General features: G+C 43.4%; 1 protein-coding gene across 1 annotated transcript in view; it reads right to left on the reverse strand.

Moving 5' to 3' along the window:
- Window positions 1-7,810: 7,810 nt before the first annotated feature.
- Window positions 7,811-15,751, reverse strand: part of CAPN6 (calpain 6) — a gene marked incomplete at both ends in the record, with an annotated part of 47,914 nt that continues 39,973 nt past the window's right edge. The window contains 3 exons of the mRNA XM_079542122.1: window positions 7,811-7,993; window positions 8,577-8,713; window positions 14,995-15,116. Coding sequence (XP_079398248.1) covers window positions 7,811-7,993; window positions 8,577-8,713; window positions 14,995-15,116 — 442 coding nt within the window. The remainder of the gene's footprint in view (window positions 7,994-8,576; window positions 8,714-14,994; window positions 15,117-15,751) is intronic.

Raw genomic sequence — 15,751 nt, forward strand, 5'->3', positions numbered from 1 at the left:
TGGATCCATCTTACTGACCTCAGCATTTTTTTTTTTATTATTATTTTTTTTTTTTTAAGATTTTGGGTTTTGTTTCCAATATTAAGTTATTTTAAATTGTGGTTGAAGCAATAGAAAATTGAAATATGGATTGTGCATGACTGTGTCTTGAGTGTAAAAATATTGCAGTTTGAAACTTGGACCTAAAGTATTGCAAATAAAAGTTATAAATACCAGTGGAGAGTGTGAACTGCAGCCTTTCCTACGCTCTGTTGATACTTTCTGACAAAAAATGTCAGGGATGGATAAAGATTACCAACCTCAATCATCTGCCCTTAGAAAGACTTCATCTGTTTGTCTGTGTGAAAAACTTTCAATTTTCACCTGTGCCACCAGAACATCATGTTATAAAGCAGGATTTACTTGTCTAAGCCTGTACTTACCCTCTCCTGCTAGAGCTTCTTGTGTCTGCAGCAGCTAACAGACTCTTTGCTGCTCTGCTCTGGATAAACGCACTGAGTGCTGCAACTTCTCAATGTGTTGTATGTCTGTTTGCTCTGTATTTATTAAAAAACAAACAAAACAAAACATCCCCTCCTCATGACTGTGGTGAGTTACAGAGATGGCAGTAGTGATTGTCTGCCCCTATGAGAACCTCGTTAGTCTTTTAAACTGCTTTATAAGCTCTTATACAGCTGCTCACATAAAGCTGTGATAAGATCACCTGGCCAAGTGCTCAAAAGTTAAGCAACACCAAAATTAAATGTATATGGGCCACCATGGAAACACCACTCCTGTACCTGCTGTACTGTGCAGGGCTGTACTGCATCCAGTAAATGCTCTGTCTCAGAGGGGTTTTTTGCTAGCAGTGGAGAAAGGTGGGACGGGCAGGCTCCAGCCATGGGCACACTCCCCCAGACCTCAGCCTGGCTTCCCAGTGCCACCAAGACACTGATCCTAGCTACCTGTTGCCACCAGGTCTGTGAAGGTGTGTCCCAGCTCTGCTGAGTCTGCCCTTACTTCCAGGCCCTCAAAGGTCTCCAGGTTTGTGGTCTCCAGAAACATTCAGCAAGCATCAAGGAATGGCAGTGGGTGCCATTTTTCCACAGGAGGAAATTCAATAACACACCTTTGCTTTATCTGCGTTTCCATGTCAGACGCCATGCTGTCAGACTGCCCCTCTGCTGCCATCTGTCACATAGCAACAATGTAACAGGATACTGGTGGGAAGGTTCAGTCTTTACGGCTATACTGCCAACATCTGCCTCAGACATTGCAGACCAGCATCACAAAATAGGAGGCATTGCTTTTGGAGCACTGTGTGTGTGTGTATAAATAAATAAATACATGATATACTAGTTTTAGAAATGCTCTGTATGTTATACAGTATATTTTCTATATATTGTACAAATGTGTACAGAAACCATTATGTTGCTGTGTAATACTTGTTTACAGAATCACAGAATCACCAAGGTTGGAAAAGACCTACAAGATCATCCAGTCCAACCCATCACCAATAGCTCTCACTACACCATGTCCCTCAACACAACGTCCAAACGTTCCCTGAACACTTCCACGGTCGGTGACTCCACCACCCCCCCCTGGGCAGCCCATTCCAGTGCCTGACCGCTCTTTCAGAGAAGTAGTATTTCCTAATGTCCAGCCTAAATCTCCCCTGGTGCAGCTTGAAGCCATTCCCTCTAGTTCTATCACCAGTTACACAAGAGAAGAAGCTGACCCCCAGCTCACTACAACCTCCCTTCAGGTAGTTGTAAGAGCAATGAGGTCTCCCCTGAGCCTCCTCCAGATTGAACAATCCCAGTTCCTTCAGCTGCTCCTCATAAGCCCTGTGCTCCAGACCCCTCACCAATTTTGTTGCCCTTTGAACCCACTCCAGGGCCTTAATGTCTTTCTTGCAGTGAGGGGCCCAAAACTGGACACAGTACTCGAGGTGAGGCTTCACCAGAGCTCAGTACAGGGGGACAATCGCTGCCCTGTTCCTGCTGGCAACACCGTTCCTGATGCCAGGATGCCAATGGCCTTCTTGGCCACCTGGGCACACCGCTGGCTCATGTTCAGCCCAGCATCAATCGACAGCCCCAGGTCCATTTCCTCTATGCAGTCTTCCAGCCTCTCTGCCCCAAGCCTGTAGCGTTGCCTGGCATTGTTGTGGCCATAGTGCAGGACTCAGCATTTGGCCTTATTGAACCTCATCCCATTGGCTTCAGCCCAGCCATCCAGCCTGTCCAGATCCCTCTGCAGGCCTCGCTACCCCCAGGCAGATCCACACTTCCAGCCAACTTGGTGTCATCTGCGAACTTGCTGAGGGTGCACTCGATGCCCTCATCCAGGTCATCAATAAAGATACTGAAGCAGACAGGCCCCAGCACCAACCTCTGGGGAACACCACTGGTGACTGTCACCAGCTGGATTTAACTGCATTCACCACCACTCTTTGAGCCCTCCAGCCAGCTCCTCATCCAGCCAAGAGCGCACCTGCCCAAGCCACGGGCTGCCAGCTTCTGCAGGATAATACTGTAGTTCCCTGAATCCTCCTTACAACTCTTCTTGTAGATGGGAGTCACATTGGCAAGCCTTTAGCCTTCTGGGACCTCACCAGTCAACAAGGAACGCTGATAGATAATGGAAATGCCTATCACCTCCACCAGTTCCCTCAGCACTCTCGGGTGAATCTCATCCAGCCCTATGCACTTGGAGCAGTCCAGTTTCCATCATACATGTATGTTTATGTACATATATATATATATATATATATATATATATACACACATACAGATACACACAACTATAAATCACTGTATTTTGTGCATGTAATTAGATAGAACATAAATGCATATAAATTGCTAAAAAGATACATATAATGTGTTTGCGCAACTGTGTATTTATACAGATGTATGAAGAGTGCATTTCTATATATACCCAGTGTATTTGAAGGTATCGAGCATATGCTATAGAGTTATATGCATAAATTATCATATATAGCATCCATATATACCACCCTCTCTCTGCAAAACGCTCCCTCTCTAGCCAACTACATATAATATAGTATTTAGCTTATACATTGTGTATATAAAGTCCCTTCTATAAATATGAATCACACTGTTTATACATATTTATAGTACATGATCTATAATATAAACTATATACTATACATACTTTATGTATGTGTATATATATGTACATGTACACTCACACAGAGCACCTCTCTGCTTATACACACACACAACACACATACATATACAGAAGTGTCCTCTTTCTCATACAGAGTCAAAGAATCATTCAGGCTGGAAAAGACCTCTGAGATCACTGAGTCCCAGCGCCTGCCTATCCTGACGTGCCACTAACTACATCCCTCAGTGCCATGCGGACCCTTTTCTTGAACACCTCCTCGCTTGCTGACCCCACCACCTTCCTGCACAGCCTGTGCCAGTGCAGCACCACTCTTTCCAAGAAACTTTTTCCTAAAACATGAACCTCCCTCAGTGCAAATTAATATATGTATATATTTTATATATGTATCTGCACACACATACACACACACAGATACCTACAGTGTAAGCATGTGTAGAGCTATGTATACATACACAACTACACATACATACACATACATACCATCCTCAATCACAGAATCACAGAATCACCCGGGTTGGAAGGGACCTCAAGGATCATGTAGCTCCAACCCCCCTGCCTAGCAGGGCCACCAAACATACACATTTAGACCAGGTTGCCCAGGACCCCGTCCAACCTGGCCTTGAACACGTCCAAGGACGGGGCATCCACAACCTCCCTGGGCAGCCCGTTCCAGGGCCTAACCACTCTCCTCGTAAAGAACTTCCCCCTAACATCCAACCTAAATCTTCCCTCCTTCAACTTGCATCCATTTCCCCTAGTCCTGCTATTGTCAGCCCTTTTGAAGAGTTTACTCCCCTCCTGGGTGTAGGTTCCCTTCAGGTACTGATAGGCTGCAATGAGGTCGCCCCGCAGCCTTCTCTTCTCCAGGCTGAACAAGCCCAACTCCCTCAGCCTGTCCTCATAGGAGAGGTGCTCTAGCCCCCTGATCATCTTAGTCGCCCTCCTCTGGACCCTTTCCAAAATCTCCATGTCTTTCTTGTACTGAGGGCTCCACACCTGGACACAGTACTCCAGATGGGGCCTCACAAGAGCCGAGTAGAGAGGGACAATCACCTCCCTGTCCCTGCTGACCACCCCTCTCCTGATGGAGCCCAGGATCCCATTTGCCTTTCGAGCTGCCAGAGCGCACTGCTGGCTCATGTTAAGTCTCTCGTCCATCAGGACCCCCAGGTCCTTCTCTGCCGAGCTGCTCTCAAGGACCACTCCTCCCAGCCTGTACAGGTGCCTGGGGTTCTTCCGGCCCAAATGCAAAACCTTGCACTTTGCCGTGTTGAACCTCATTAGGTTCACCCGAGCCCAGCTTTCCAGCCTGTCCATCCATCATGTATACGGGCATTTATGTAAAGAGTAAAGAGCTGTGTGTAGGTACATATGTAAAAGATACACAGGATGAGATCTGAGGCAAAAACCTAACGCTGTATATTATCTATGTATACCTACATATGTCAGTCACGCAAGAGACACTGAAATGCACTCTGTGTATGTTACATAGGACACAGCGTATGTATTTGTGTCTATGGGTACATACATACACACGTATAGAAAAACACAAATGCAGACTCATCACTCCCTCTCTAGTCATCTATATGGAGTTCTAGCATGCATTTTACATATGTATATTGGTGCCTACACTCACAAATGGTGGTTTTAATGTATATAAGAATATATATTGATATAATCTATACGTAATAAAAATACAGGAGGAGATAGTGAGTGTTCCATCACTAACACACTCACTAGCCATCCAACTTTTTTAAATATAGGTGAGCATGTACATATATTTTTAAGCTTTTAAAAACATACATACACACACAGGCATATAGCTCCTTACATAACTTTATAACACTGCTGTCTACATTAACAGACATCTACATAGACACAGACCTCACACAACTACAAGCTCTCCCTATATACTGAACACCTATAAGTGCACATGTACACACACGTACATACGACCAGGAGCTCTGCACGCGTGTTCTCACCTGAGTCGCACCCACAAAACGCGCCATGAAGTCCCCAAGCGCCACGTGCCAGGCCGACAGGTAAGATGGCGGCCGCAGCGCCGCCTGCGGGGGACGGCGCGGAATGGCGGCACGCGGGAGCCCCTCACCACAGCCTGAGGCGATCCGCGCGCGGCTCGAGCGCCGCCATGCGGCCGCGCGCCCAAGGCGGAGCTGCGGGCGGTAACGGCGCGGAGCAGCTGCGCGGGGAACAGAGGCGTGCGGGGATCTGCGCGTCTTTCTCTGCCCCCGTCCCCACATTGACCGAGGGCGGTTAGGGTCACGCCGAAGTGATTTTTCTTTTATCTGAAACAAGAATGTTTCATTGCAGAAATTATTTAAGGGGTTTATATTTTGTTAGCCTTTTATTTAGGTTGCTTCGTATTGAAAAAATAAAGGTTGAAATTTGAAATAAAATATTTTTCAGACTTGTTTTAATGTGGGGATTTGCGGGGGACCGAAGCCGGCACACACACCCAGGCAGTTACCGTGAAACAGAACATTTTCCCACAAGGTATGGCTGGCTGCTGACAAACACCGCCGGGCTCTGGTAGCATTTGAGCAGGGAAAGCCGCCTGGGCCAGCTGGGTGCTGTCTGCCAGGAACCCTCTTTGGGCTGTGCTCTGACCCCAGTCAATCAGCCAGATCAGCCAACCCCTCTTTACTGCACCCATCTCAGAAGAAAGAGTTCTGCAAAATTGTCTGAAAAGGGGATTATGCAACGAAACCAACTCTGCTCTCCCCAGGTGCTGCTGCCTGCGATCTTCAACAGCTCTACAGCCCTGCTGCTCTGCCTGTGCAGGCAAGGTGTGTCTGATGGGCTGCTAGGAGGCAGAGCTATAGTGAATAAAATAGTGCATGAGGAAAAGTAACATAAACAGGTCAGCCCAGACTGAGTGGCAGCTCGCTGTGTGTCTTGCCTGAGCTCTGGTCTGTATAAATTGCATGATTTTTTAAAAGAAATGCACCTTACAGTCATATCTGAGAATAAGCAACTCTAAAGCCATGAGTTTACAGAGAAGTTATACTTGCCTCTGGGTGCAGCTCACATCTGACAAATGCTCTGCATGCAAAATGGCTTGAGCCCAAGCTATTTAAAAAATAGTTGGATTTAGGTACTTGGTACAGCAGCTAAGCTGATGGCAGCATAACATCCTTCACAGCTTTATATTCCAGCCCTAATATGTCAGACAAATCTTTTTCCTCCCACAGCATTGATCCTTTTGGATGCCCCGAGCAGACTTACTTACAAACCTTTTTTGAAAACATTAACTCCACCAAGGGCCATTTTATAAGTTATAAACATTGCACAAAATGGCTGAAGTAGTTATGAGGTACACAGAAATACAAGTTTCCTGGCTGTACAGAAGGCAGAATAGTAAGCCTTTAGCTTCACTTTCAAGACCATAATTTGCAACCGTACAAAATCCATTTCTGAGATGTCTGACACAGTAAGCCTCTTTTACACTGCCAGAATCACTGCATAGCTTGACAACTCGAAATGTCTGCTATGAAGGAGCCCTACTGACAGGCTATATGCAGAAGTTAAAAGGAAGTTTATACAAGGAACCTTGCTGTAAGGAAAATACGAACAATACTTGACCTCCATCATACCCAAGTTAAAGTTTCTCAAAGATGTGAGCTCTATCAGCAATAAACCAATGCAAAATTTCCAAAGAAAAAACCTGGTACCTGCTATGTCATGGCATCTTTGTTTTACAGACCCATTCCTGTCATAAACTAATTTTCTCCCCTTTCATTCTGGTGTTGCTCATCACACCTAATGAGGCAAAGGGAGCATTCTTTCATTCTAGCATAAAGTAGATTAATCAAAACCTCCTTAGGGAGGTGGCTTCCATAATTGAGTTTGTCCTCCAGGCAAAGCCACAGCTGAACTGTGAGATGCCCATCTCCTGGCCAAAGATATCAACTTGTGAATCAGCTTGGGGTGGACAACAGGAAAATACAAAGAGAGCCTTTATGCAGGGAAAGCTATCACTCCAAGACGTGCCCCTCTATTTTAATGTTGCCATGGCACGTCTGGTCCTAAGTTGTATTACTGAAATCCTTGAGTAACAATGTTTTAGCGAAGGAACAGAAATCTCTTTATCAATAAGAGTGAAATTAATTAAAAAAAAATCAGTATTAGGGAAAAAAATTCCAATCAAAGCTCAAAAAACTCCCCCTCCCAAGGGGAGTCTAGCAGTGAACAAGGACATCAGGCATGTGAGTCCATCTTGTCCTTGCCAGCATGCCAGCCTGCTGGCACGCGGCTGTGGAGATACAGCTATTCCCACCTGCCTGCTGGGAACGTGTAATGATCTGTGAGAACAGTCATGTCTGCTTCCAGCTTACATGTCACGAGCTACTGAAGGATGCTGCTGGGGGAGATGGCTATGAGCTCATGTCTTAATGAGCTCATCTGCTGACAGTTAGTTTGGCACCTTTTCTACTGCTTGCTGTATGATGAACATATATATATATGCATTTTTTTCCCCTTTAAAAGCCTCCCTCCCCATTATCCAAAATAATGGAGAGTTTTAGGGAGCTTTTTCTTTTTAAAGCAATTGTGAGTATGTACATGAAACCTTTGCTTACAAGTCGTTCACACAGAAAGCACAGACAAGCCCTCCTGCTGCGAGGTGACAGCTCTGTCTGGCTCTGCAGGGCTTTGGTATTCATAGCTCTACGAGGTCATCACTGGAAAAAACCTTGACGGTGATGTGACCTGGCACCTCCTCGGCTTCTTGGCTGCCCCTCCCTCGAAGTTGCAGAGTCTGCTGTTCTCTGGGGTCACTGGGTGAAGCTGCCAGCAGCGCCTGTCCAAGGAACTGGTCACACAAGATGTTGCTGTTCCAGACCTAGAGACAAAGGGACAGAAATAACCCCAGCTGAAGCACTGCTTCTCTTTCACACTCTACTCAAAAAGGTTGTGCTGGAGGAGGGTCATCCCATTAACCCCTCAGAAGAGCAGTGAGGAGGGGGCATACATCTAAATTTAGCTAATTGTCTAGCAAGCAAGTGGGAGATTCTGGATTTGCATGCTCATTTACATATGTTATGCAAATAAGGAGCTAAATGCAGCTTTTTACTTTCTAGGTCAAAGCCTGCCTAGAAGAGGAATGAAAACTAGCAGTTTGAGTTTATCAGCAGTAAAAACCTATGTGCAGTCAGCTTGTTTGTGCCACTCTGCCGGCTTGTGCTCACCTCCTGCTCTCTAGCAGTGCTTTTCCTGTGACGGTTAGAGCCAGATCCCCTCTGCTCAGAGTGCTCCCTAAGTAACAGCAGTTGCTGTTCAATGGAAAAGATCTGGGCTAGAGAATCAGAATTAGTGGAGCAGCTGAACAGTGTCAAGCATAGCCCAGAAAGGGAAGCAGTTCTTGCACTTGTCTTGTTTTTTCTATCCCCTGTCCTTGGCAGCTCACTCAGTGTGGTTTACCTTACCTGGACAATGATGGGACTGTCGATGTTCTTCCTGTAGAAGATGACTCGTGTGTCGAAAGTCGCCCTGGTAGTATTGCGTTGTACAGGGGAGCGCACCTTTTGGTTCTCACACTTGATGAGCACATAGGGATCTGCTCCTGAAACACAGCCGTTAGATCACAGAATAGTAGCTGAGACCTGCCCAGAAACCCAGCAAGAGCCATGTCCTCCTTTGCCTGGCAGCACAACTGCTAGTGACATGGGAACAGGGCACCAGAGTACACCACATCCACTGCTAGCTCCCTGTAACAGACAGAAGTGAAATACCTCATTCTTGATGAGTAACAACCGAATGCTCAGAACTAGAAGGTGAACACCGTTTGCCATGAAACCAGCCAACTCTTTGACTGGGATTGTCATCTTCCCATATCTTTACTGTACACATCCTCATTTAACACAAAGTCTTCCAAGTGAAACACTACACTTCCCAGCACTGCTCAAGACACGAGAGACAAAATGCATCCATGTGTATGTAATCTGATATGTGGTTCAGGGCTACAGGGCAAAAATGGAAGGTTAAAGCTGTTCATCCTCCACAGTTCACTGAACACATATCTCAGTGCCCAGCTTTACAGTGCCTAGGTTGAAAATGCTGTCTACCACATTCTGATACGAGTTGTATATCAGTTTTAGGAGGTAATTTTCATGAAGCAGTTTCCCTTGTAGAAAACAAAATATTGTCAAAACACACAACTGCTGCTTTCAACAAAATTTTCTGTAGGAAGCTGTCAAAGCAAGTCCTCCGCAGTTCCTGATTTCATTCCCGTGAACCTGACAGAATTTCTTTGGTTCTATTATTTTGATCTCTGTTATTTTAAAGTTTAAATTATTGTCGTATAATTCTTCCCAATTAATAACTTAAATTACACTTCAATCATACATAACCCACGGAGATGATCAACATTTCAGAAATATGTTACAGTTCCTATATTTCACATTTTCACTTTGATATAAACATTGATATTTCCTTTTCATTCCAGTAGGGAGCAAGAATTGCTTTGAGGAAAAAAAAAAAAAGAAAAAAATCTGTCTTTATCCTGGAATGGGACAGACCACTCCACTTTACTTTTAATTAAAAGCAAGTGCTACATTTTTCTGTATTTCAATGCAAGTATTTCTATCTATTCTTAGTGTTAATTGCAGCATATCTATTTTTTCAGCCCCTTCTACTTTTGCAACACATATTTTAAATAAGCCCACTGAATGTGCATAAGTGTAATTCAGATACACGATCATTTCTTACGCACATTTTGACCATCTACCTGAAAGAGCCACTACTCGAATGACAGTCATAAGGCAGCAACATTTTAGGGCAGCTTTCACTTTTAAATAATTCATACCCAGCTTAGTTTTCCTCAAACATATCACTCAAACACCTCACACAAGCAAACCACATAGCTGCTACATCCAAAACAGAAGGAATTCCTTACACTGACGAGAAAGAAAGATTTTTCCGTATGCTGCACTGCGATTACATCTGGCCAGGCATGTAGCAGCCCGTTACCCTGACAACATATCACACTTTCTACAGCAGGTACCAATGTATTGGCTTTTCTGGGAGGCAATTACTTTCTGTGTCACTGAAGGTGTGGATTTAGCTCTGGGGCACGAGGCAGCACCATGCTATGTACTAGTGATGGAAGGGCTCCACCGTTCGCTGAGAGATTTGGAAAATGAACCTGAATAAAATGGGGTCTTGCATGAAACAGCCATAGGCTACAAGCAAAGCAACATCTGATCATTAACTGAAATCAAGAGATACAGGGCATAAGAGGTGGTGGGGAAAGAACATAGAAATTTAAGAGTTAACAGGCGAATTTGCTGGATTGCAGAACTGTTAATGAAGGCACTAGCTAAGTCAATGGAAAAGGAAAGTTAACATTTAAAAGAAACATTAAAATTCTCAGAATCAGCTAGAAAAAAAATAGGAAGGCAGAAGACAGACATTAAAAGTACTTTCACAGCATGACCTCACGATTGCATTACTGAACTGCCATTTATATCATAGAATGGGACAGGGCTGCCCCCAACCAAATCAGGCTGGCCTTGAACACCTTGAGGGATGGGGCAGGAAGAATGGCTTTAAGTCTAGAAGAAAAGAAAGAACTGGGAGAGCTGCATATGTGGAATGAAACTAGAAATGTTCTCAGCTACCGCAGGCCCGGGTGTCTGCAGCACTAGCCTGGTTTATGTGCAGTACAGTGACAATGCAGAAAGGGCTACTAATGTGGAAAAGAAAATATCCTAGCATTCACTACAAGTTGGGAAGGAGAACAACTTGAGCTTCTATTCTGGTAGTGGAAGAGGTTCAGTTCTCAATCATATATATGATTCAAGCTTTCCTGTGCTTTGCCTGGATGTTTATCAGCTGTTTTTGCCCTCTTCTTCCATTTCTTGATCTACTTCCAGGGCATCTGCCATTAAAGGCACCAGATACGCTCCTTACCAGGGACATTGTACATCATACACTGAATTTAGAAAAGAAATGGTGAAAGGCCATTAAACACGTGAATTCAGCATGGAATTCCAGTGGAAAGGCTTAAGTAAAGATGACTTTTTCCAGAAGATAAGCTGTTAAGAAAAGAGTGCGATAGACAATAGGGAGAGCAATTTTTAAAACAGACTTGGGAATGACAGGCAGACTGAAATCCAAGCACACAGCACTTCCCCATCTTCTTGCAAACTGCCACTTTACTTGGCTCCCAAATAGCTGGATCAACTTCAGCACAAGCTACCTCAGAGTGAGGTACTTCCAAGAGAAGCAGCCAATATATGTTCAGAACTAGATTCATCTGCTAATCTAGCAGCAAACCATCCATTACTTTTTCCTGACAGGACAATGGATTAAAGACAGCAGCAAGGAAGAGCTTTTAAATAAACATTTATAACAGAGATTAAACAACCTTCTGTCGGGGGACAGGGTTCTGATGACAAGCAGCTTATGAGCCAGGCTGGGAGTGCACTTGCTATGCAATCTTCATTCTCTTCCAGTTTTGCTTAAGTAGTTTCTCAGAAATTTGTGCTAAGCCCAACTCTCATATGACAGCGAGGGGCTGATGTGATGAATAGCGCATTCAAATCTAAAATCACTCTAAGCAAGATGTATCAAAAAAAAGGTACCTCTGTACAGAGTCCTCTTAGTTTCCACATCCCCTTACACCGGTTCAGAGCATAGAGATACTCTGATGTTTTCAGGACGCAATTTGTCACAGAGAAGTAATAAAATGCCTCAGTTCTCAGAAGCTTCAGAAAGAATAATATAATCCTTCATGGTCATCCAGTTCTGCATTCTCTGTCTGCTAAAGGATGGTACGGACGCTTTACTCAAACCAGGCAGGCAAACTGGCCAAGGGATATACAGCTAACTGATGACAGAGACTGAGCAGAAGGAAATAGCAGAGCTGAGGTGCAAATACACAGGTAGACGAAGAAGTCTGGAAACCCATGTAAAATGCAATGGGACAATCAGACACAGCAGCTCACATGGAAACAAGTTACTATCAATATCTGCACCAAAAAAATGAGTAACAGTAACATGTGCATAAGGCTCTCTTAGCAGCATACACAGTCACTTAATCTACCTGTTTCCTATGCGAGTAAACATTGATTGCGTCTAACCTGAAGGGAAACTTCTACTTGTCTCTCCATATGGAAACTGCCATGTGGCATTTTGTGTCAGCTCACAGTATTGATTATACAAGAGGTTGCTGCTGACTCTTAATTCTGGTTCACACTAGGAAATGGAAATACTACAGGAGTGGCGGGCAAGACCTACTTTGGTAACTACCCATGTGGCTGAGGTCTAAACTCAATTCTGGGACATACGATTTGACATCCTCAAGCAGACACATCTTTTTTGATTGCTTGGCTGCTATTTCTCCTTGAAATATGGGAAACAGAACAGACATGGATCTAGAGAAGCTACAGAGAGATGGAAGATGCCGAATAGATGAGAGATGACAATTTCTTCTGCACAATATTAGAAAACAATCTTAGAATACATTAACTCATTACTTTTTAGTGTATATTTACAATTCACATGTGCACTGTGTTTCAAGGAATTTCTGTATTCAAATATTATAATGTACAAAAAAAAGATCCCAACCCAAAGGTGAGAAACGTGTGCCATGTTCTACTTTTTGTCTTACTAAAAATGGAATCCAGTATCAATCAGAAACTTTGCAGACTTCCCCACAAGACACCCTCAGAAGGCAGGATGCAGTTGTTGATGTTATACTTGTCACTGCACAGTTTAGTTTTAATGTATAGCACAAATGTGCGTGTTTGACTTAATGATTTTTTATTTGTGCTCTTGATCTACTCCATTTCTCTAAAGCTGCCATAATATGTGACAACTGTAAGATAATCTATGAACGTATCCTGTGAGTTAGAGAATCTTAAAGGAAAAACAATGCTGATAAAGAAAGATTCAAATAGATTTTCACAGCAGAATTCAAGGTAACAGGTAATGCTGATGGAAAGAATGATTTCAAGCCTTCCTTCAGTGCCCTACCTATGAATGGTACTGCAGGCTGATTTGGTGCTGCAGGCTGAAAAGGGACAAAAGGCTTTTGCCAAAATCTTTGTGTTGACACAAAAGGAAAATATTTTTTACATTTTTGGTGACATTTTATTCAAAGGCAAACAGTAAGACTCATTTAGGCTTTTGTGTTCAGATTTTGCTTATGTTTAAACAAATTCTGTGAGCCCATTTCCTATATACAGTTCTTCCCACAATAGTGTACATTTTCACTTTTGTCGGGGCAGTTACGAGCCCAGTTCTGGGTGGTGAAATCAAAATGGCAGATATTTCTGCTCAACCTGGATATGTGTGGTAGCACTGGGTCCTAGCAGTATTTTGGGCTGTACTATGGAGTATCTATTACACATCAGTTTTATGTTCCATTTGTATATTCCTGAGGCCTGTGTCACAATGCACCAAGTGACAACACTCTCTGAGCTGAAGCGTGCTCTTCAGCAGCTGCAGGCAGTTGTTTTTAATGATCTTATCAAGATTGTAATTGTGCTAAGGATTGTGAAATGCTAAGGGTGGAGAATTGGCTTTCTTTACTTTATTGCAGGGAATGTTAGAGAAAAATATCTAAGGAATTTTAAATGGAGGGAAAAAAGCCTTAAAGATGGAAATGTCCTTCATGGGGCAAGCACAACAACATACTCCCTCTTTTCAAAGAACTGCTTTGCTATTTCTGTCACTTGTAGCCCTCTCATTTATCTCACCCAAGCATCCTGCCTTTCTGAGAACATGGAGCCGTACTGCTTATTTGACCGAGGTGTCTGTAGCTCATCTTTTTCAAGAGAAGTAACAAGTCAAATGAACTGAAGCAATGCCATACATTTCTTCCCTTCAGCATTCATGTCCCCTGAAGAGACAACCAGAGTTAACAGAAAGGGACTTGCACAGTAAAAAGTAGATTTACCCACTGCTCAATGGGCACAAGGACCAACTATGAAAAGGGAACAAAATTGGAGCCGGCTAGTGGGAGAAATCTTACAGTTGCTCCAGAAGTCTCAGTACTGAAGGTCTAACAATTTCTTTACCACAAAGCGTTAAAGAAATTGAGTTTCACACCTTAAAGTAAAGAGAGCTGAAGAATTATCCAGAACAAACAGCTGATGTTTCATCAGCCTGTTCCAAGTTCACTGTATTATCTCTGCTCATTTACTTTCTCTCCTCCCAAGACTTACTGCTGGTCTTCTATTCCACTGGTCATGGAAAGTGAAGGATGACAGATGGAGTATAGGAGTAGAAAATCAGGAAGTAAATGATAACTGGGTGTGTTTCCTAATTAACTGCCAACATCAGGTACCAGAAAGACATTTATGTGTTGTTGTTTCAGGACACTTCCTTCAATGTGTAGGCACACAGCCTTGTACTCGTGATTTAACCTCTCCCTCTTGTAGCGTACTTAGCAAAACACCATATTTCTTCCCCTGAAGTGCTATTAAACCTGTGGTAACGAAGAGCAAAGTGTTCTGGCAGCTATGAATGATATCACTGAGGTAAGTGTAATACACCACATGTGTAGTCATGTGTGTTACTCAACAGTCTCCCTGGATTTTTCCATTCAGAAAACAGATACCCCTGAAAAGTTAATTTCTTACTAATCCCTACAAAAAGCTTCTGGAGAGAGTCTGGCTACTACAGTCCATCTGCACCAGGATAGATGACACATGACTCTTGCCAGTTTACATCATCTTATTCATCTGAGCTCTCCTTTTGAACAGATCTTAAAATGTGTTGAAAAAAAAAACAACCCAATTTCTTTGGATAATTTCTGACTGCTTACATGTCAACTTAGCTCTGCTCTGGAGGACTGAAGAAGCCCTTTCCATTCTTCCAGGCTTGTTTTACACTTACCACCTGATCCATCTTGCTCCTGTAAGCCTTCTGCAGAGTGGATTTTGATTTGGGTGATTCTGCGTGGATAGCCACAAAGAAGACTCCAACATGTCATTTCAGGCTTATCTGCTGTCAGCTCTCTGAAAAATCAAGGCAAAGCAAATGCAGCAATGAATTTCAAGCAGACTATCAATGGTTTTGTCTTTTTGGCCTTTTCTGAACTTGACATTTGTTGCAAATTTGTGGTACAGGAATAACAGACTTGCAGAAGTAAAAACAAAGCAAACCACACTAAATGTATTTCATCTCTTGTATGACAGCAAAACAAAAGTGGTAGGAATTTTTTTTTTTTTTTAAACAAAAGTAATGTCAAAACAAGACAAAAATTCATTGGGCCTCGTTCTACTAAGAACTAGTTTTGCTCTCACAGATAACCACTAGTTTCAAATGAGATTGGTTAAAGACAGTATCAGCTGTACAGACAAGTACCAATATTCAGAGTTCTGCACCAAAACTTAAGGCAACTACAGAAGCCAGATCAAGAGTTCCAGTTGTTCTTAAGTCATCAAGCAAAAATGTCCTGAGCACACACAAAAGCCAGTAGACCACCTGGAGATTCTTGGAGGTGACTCAGGCTGTCTTGAAGGACATCTTCTGGAGTTCTGAAGTGATACATGCAGTGAGTCAACAATATTTGAGGGCAACCAGGCAACGATTGTCGGGAAGGTGCAGCCAATACAGGCAAGGGAAGATCTCATGCAACTGTGAGTGCAAG

The sequence above is a fragment of the Tetrao urogallus genome (genome assembly GCF_951394365.1).
Source record: "Tetrao urogallus genome assembly, chromosome: 13".
Lineage (NCBI taxonomy): Eukaryota > Metazoa > Chordata > Aves > Galliformes > Phasianidae > Tetrao > Tetrao urogallus.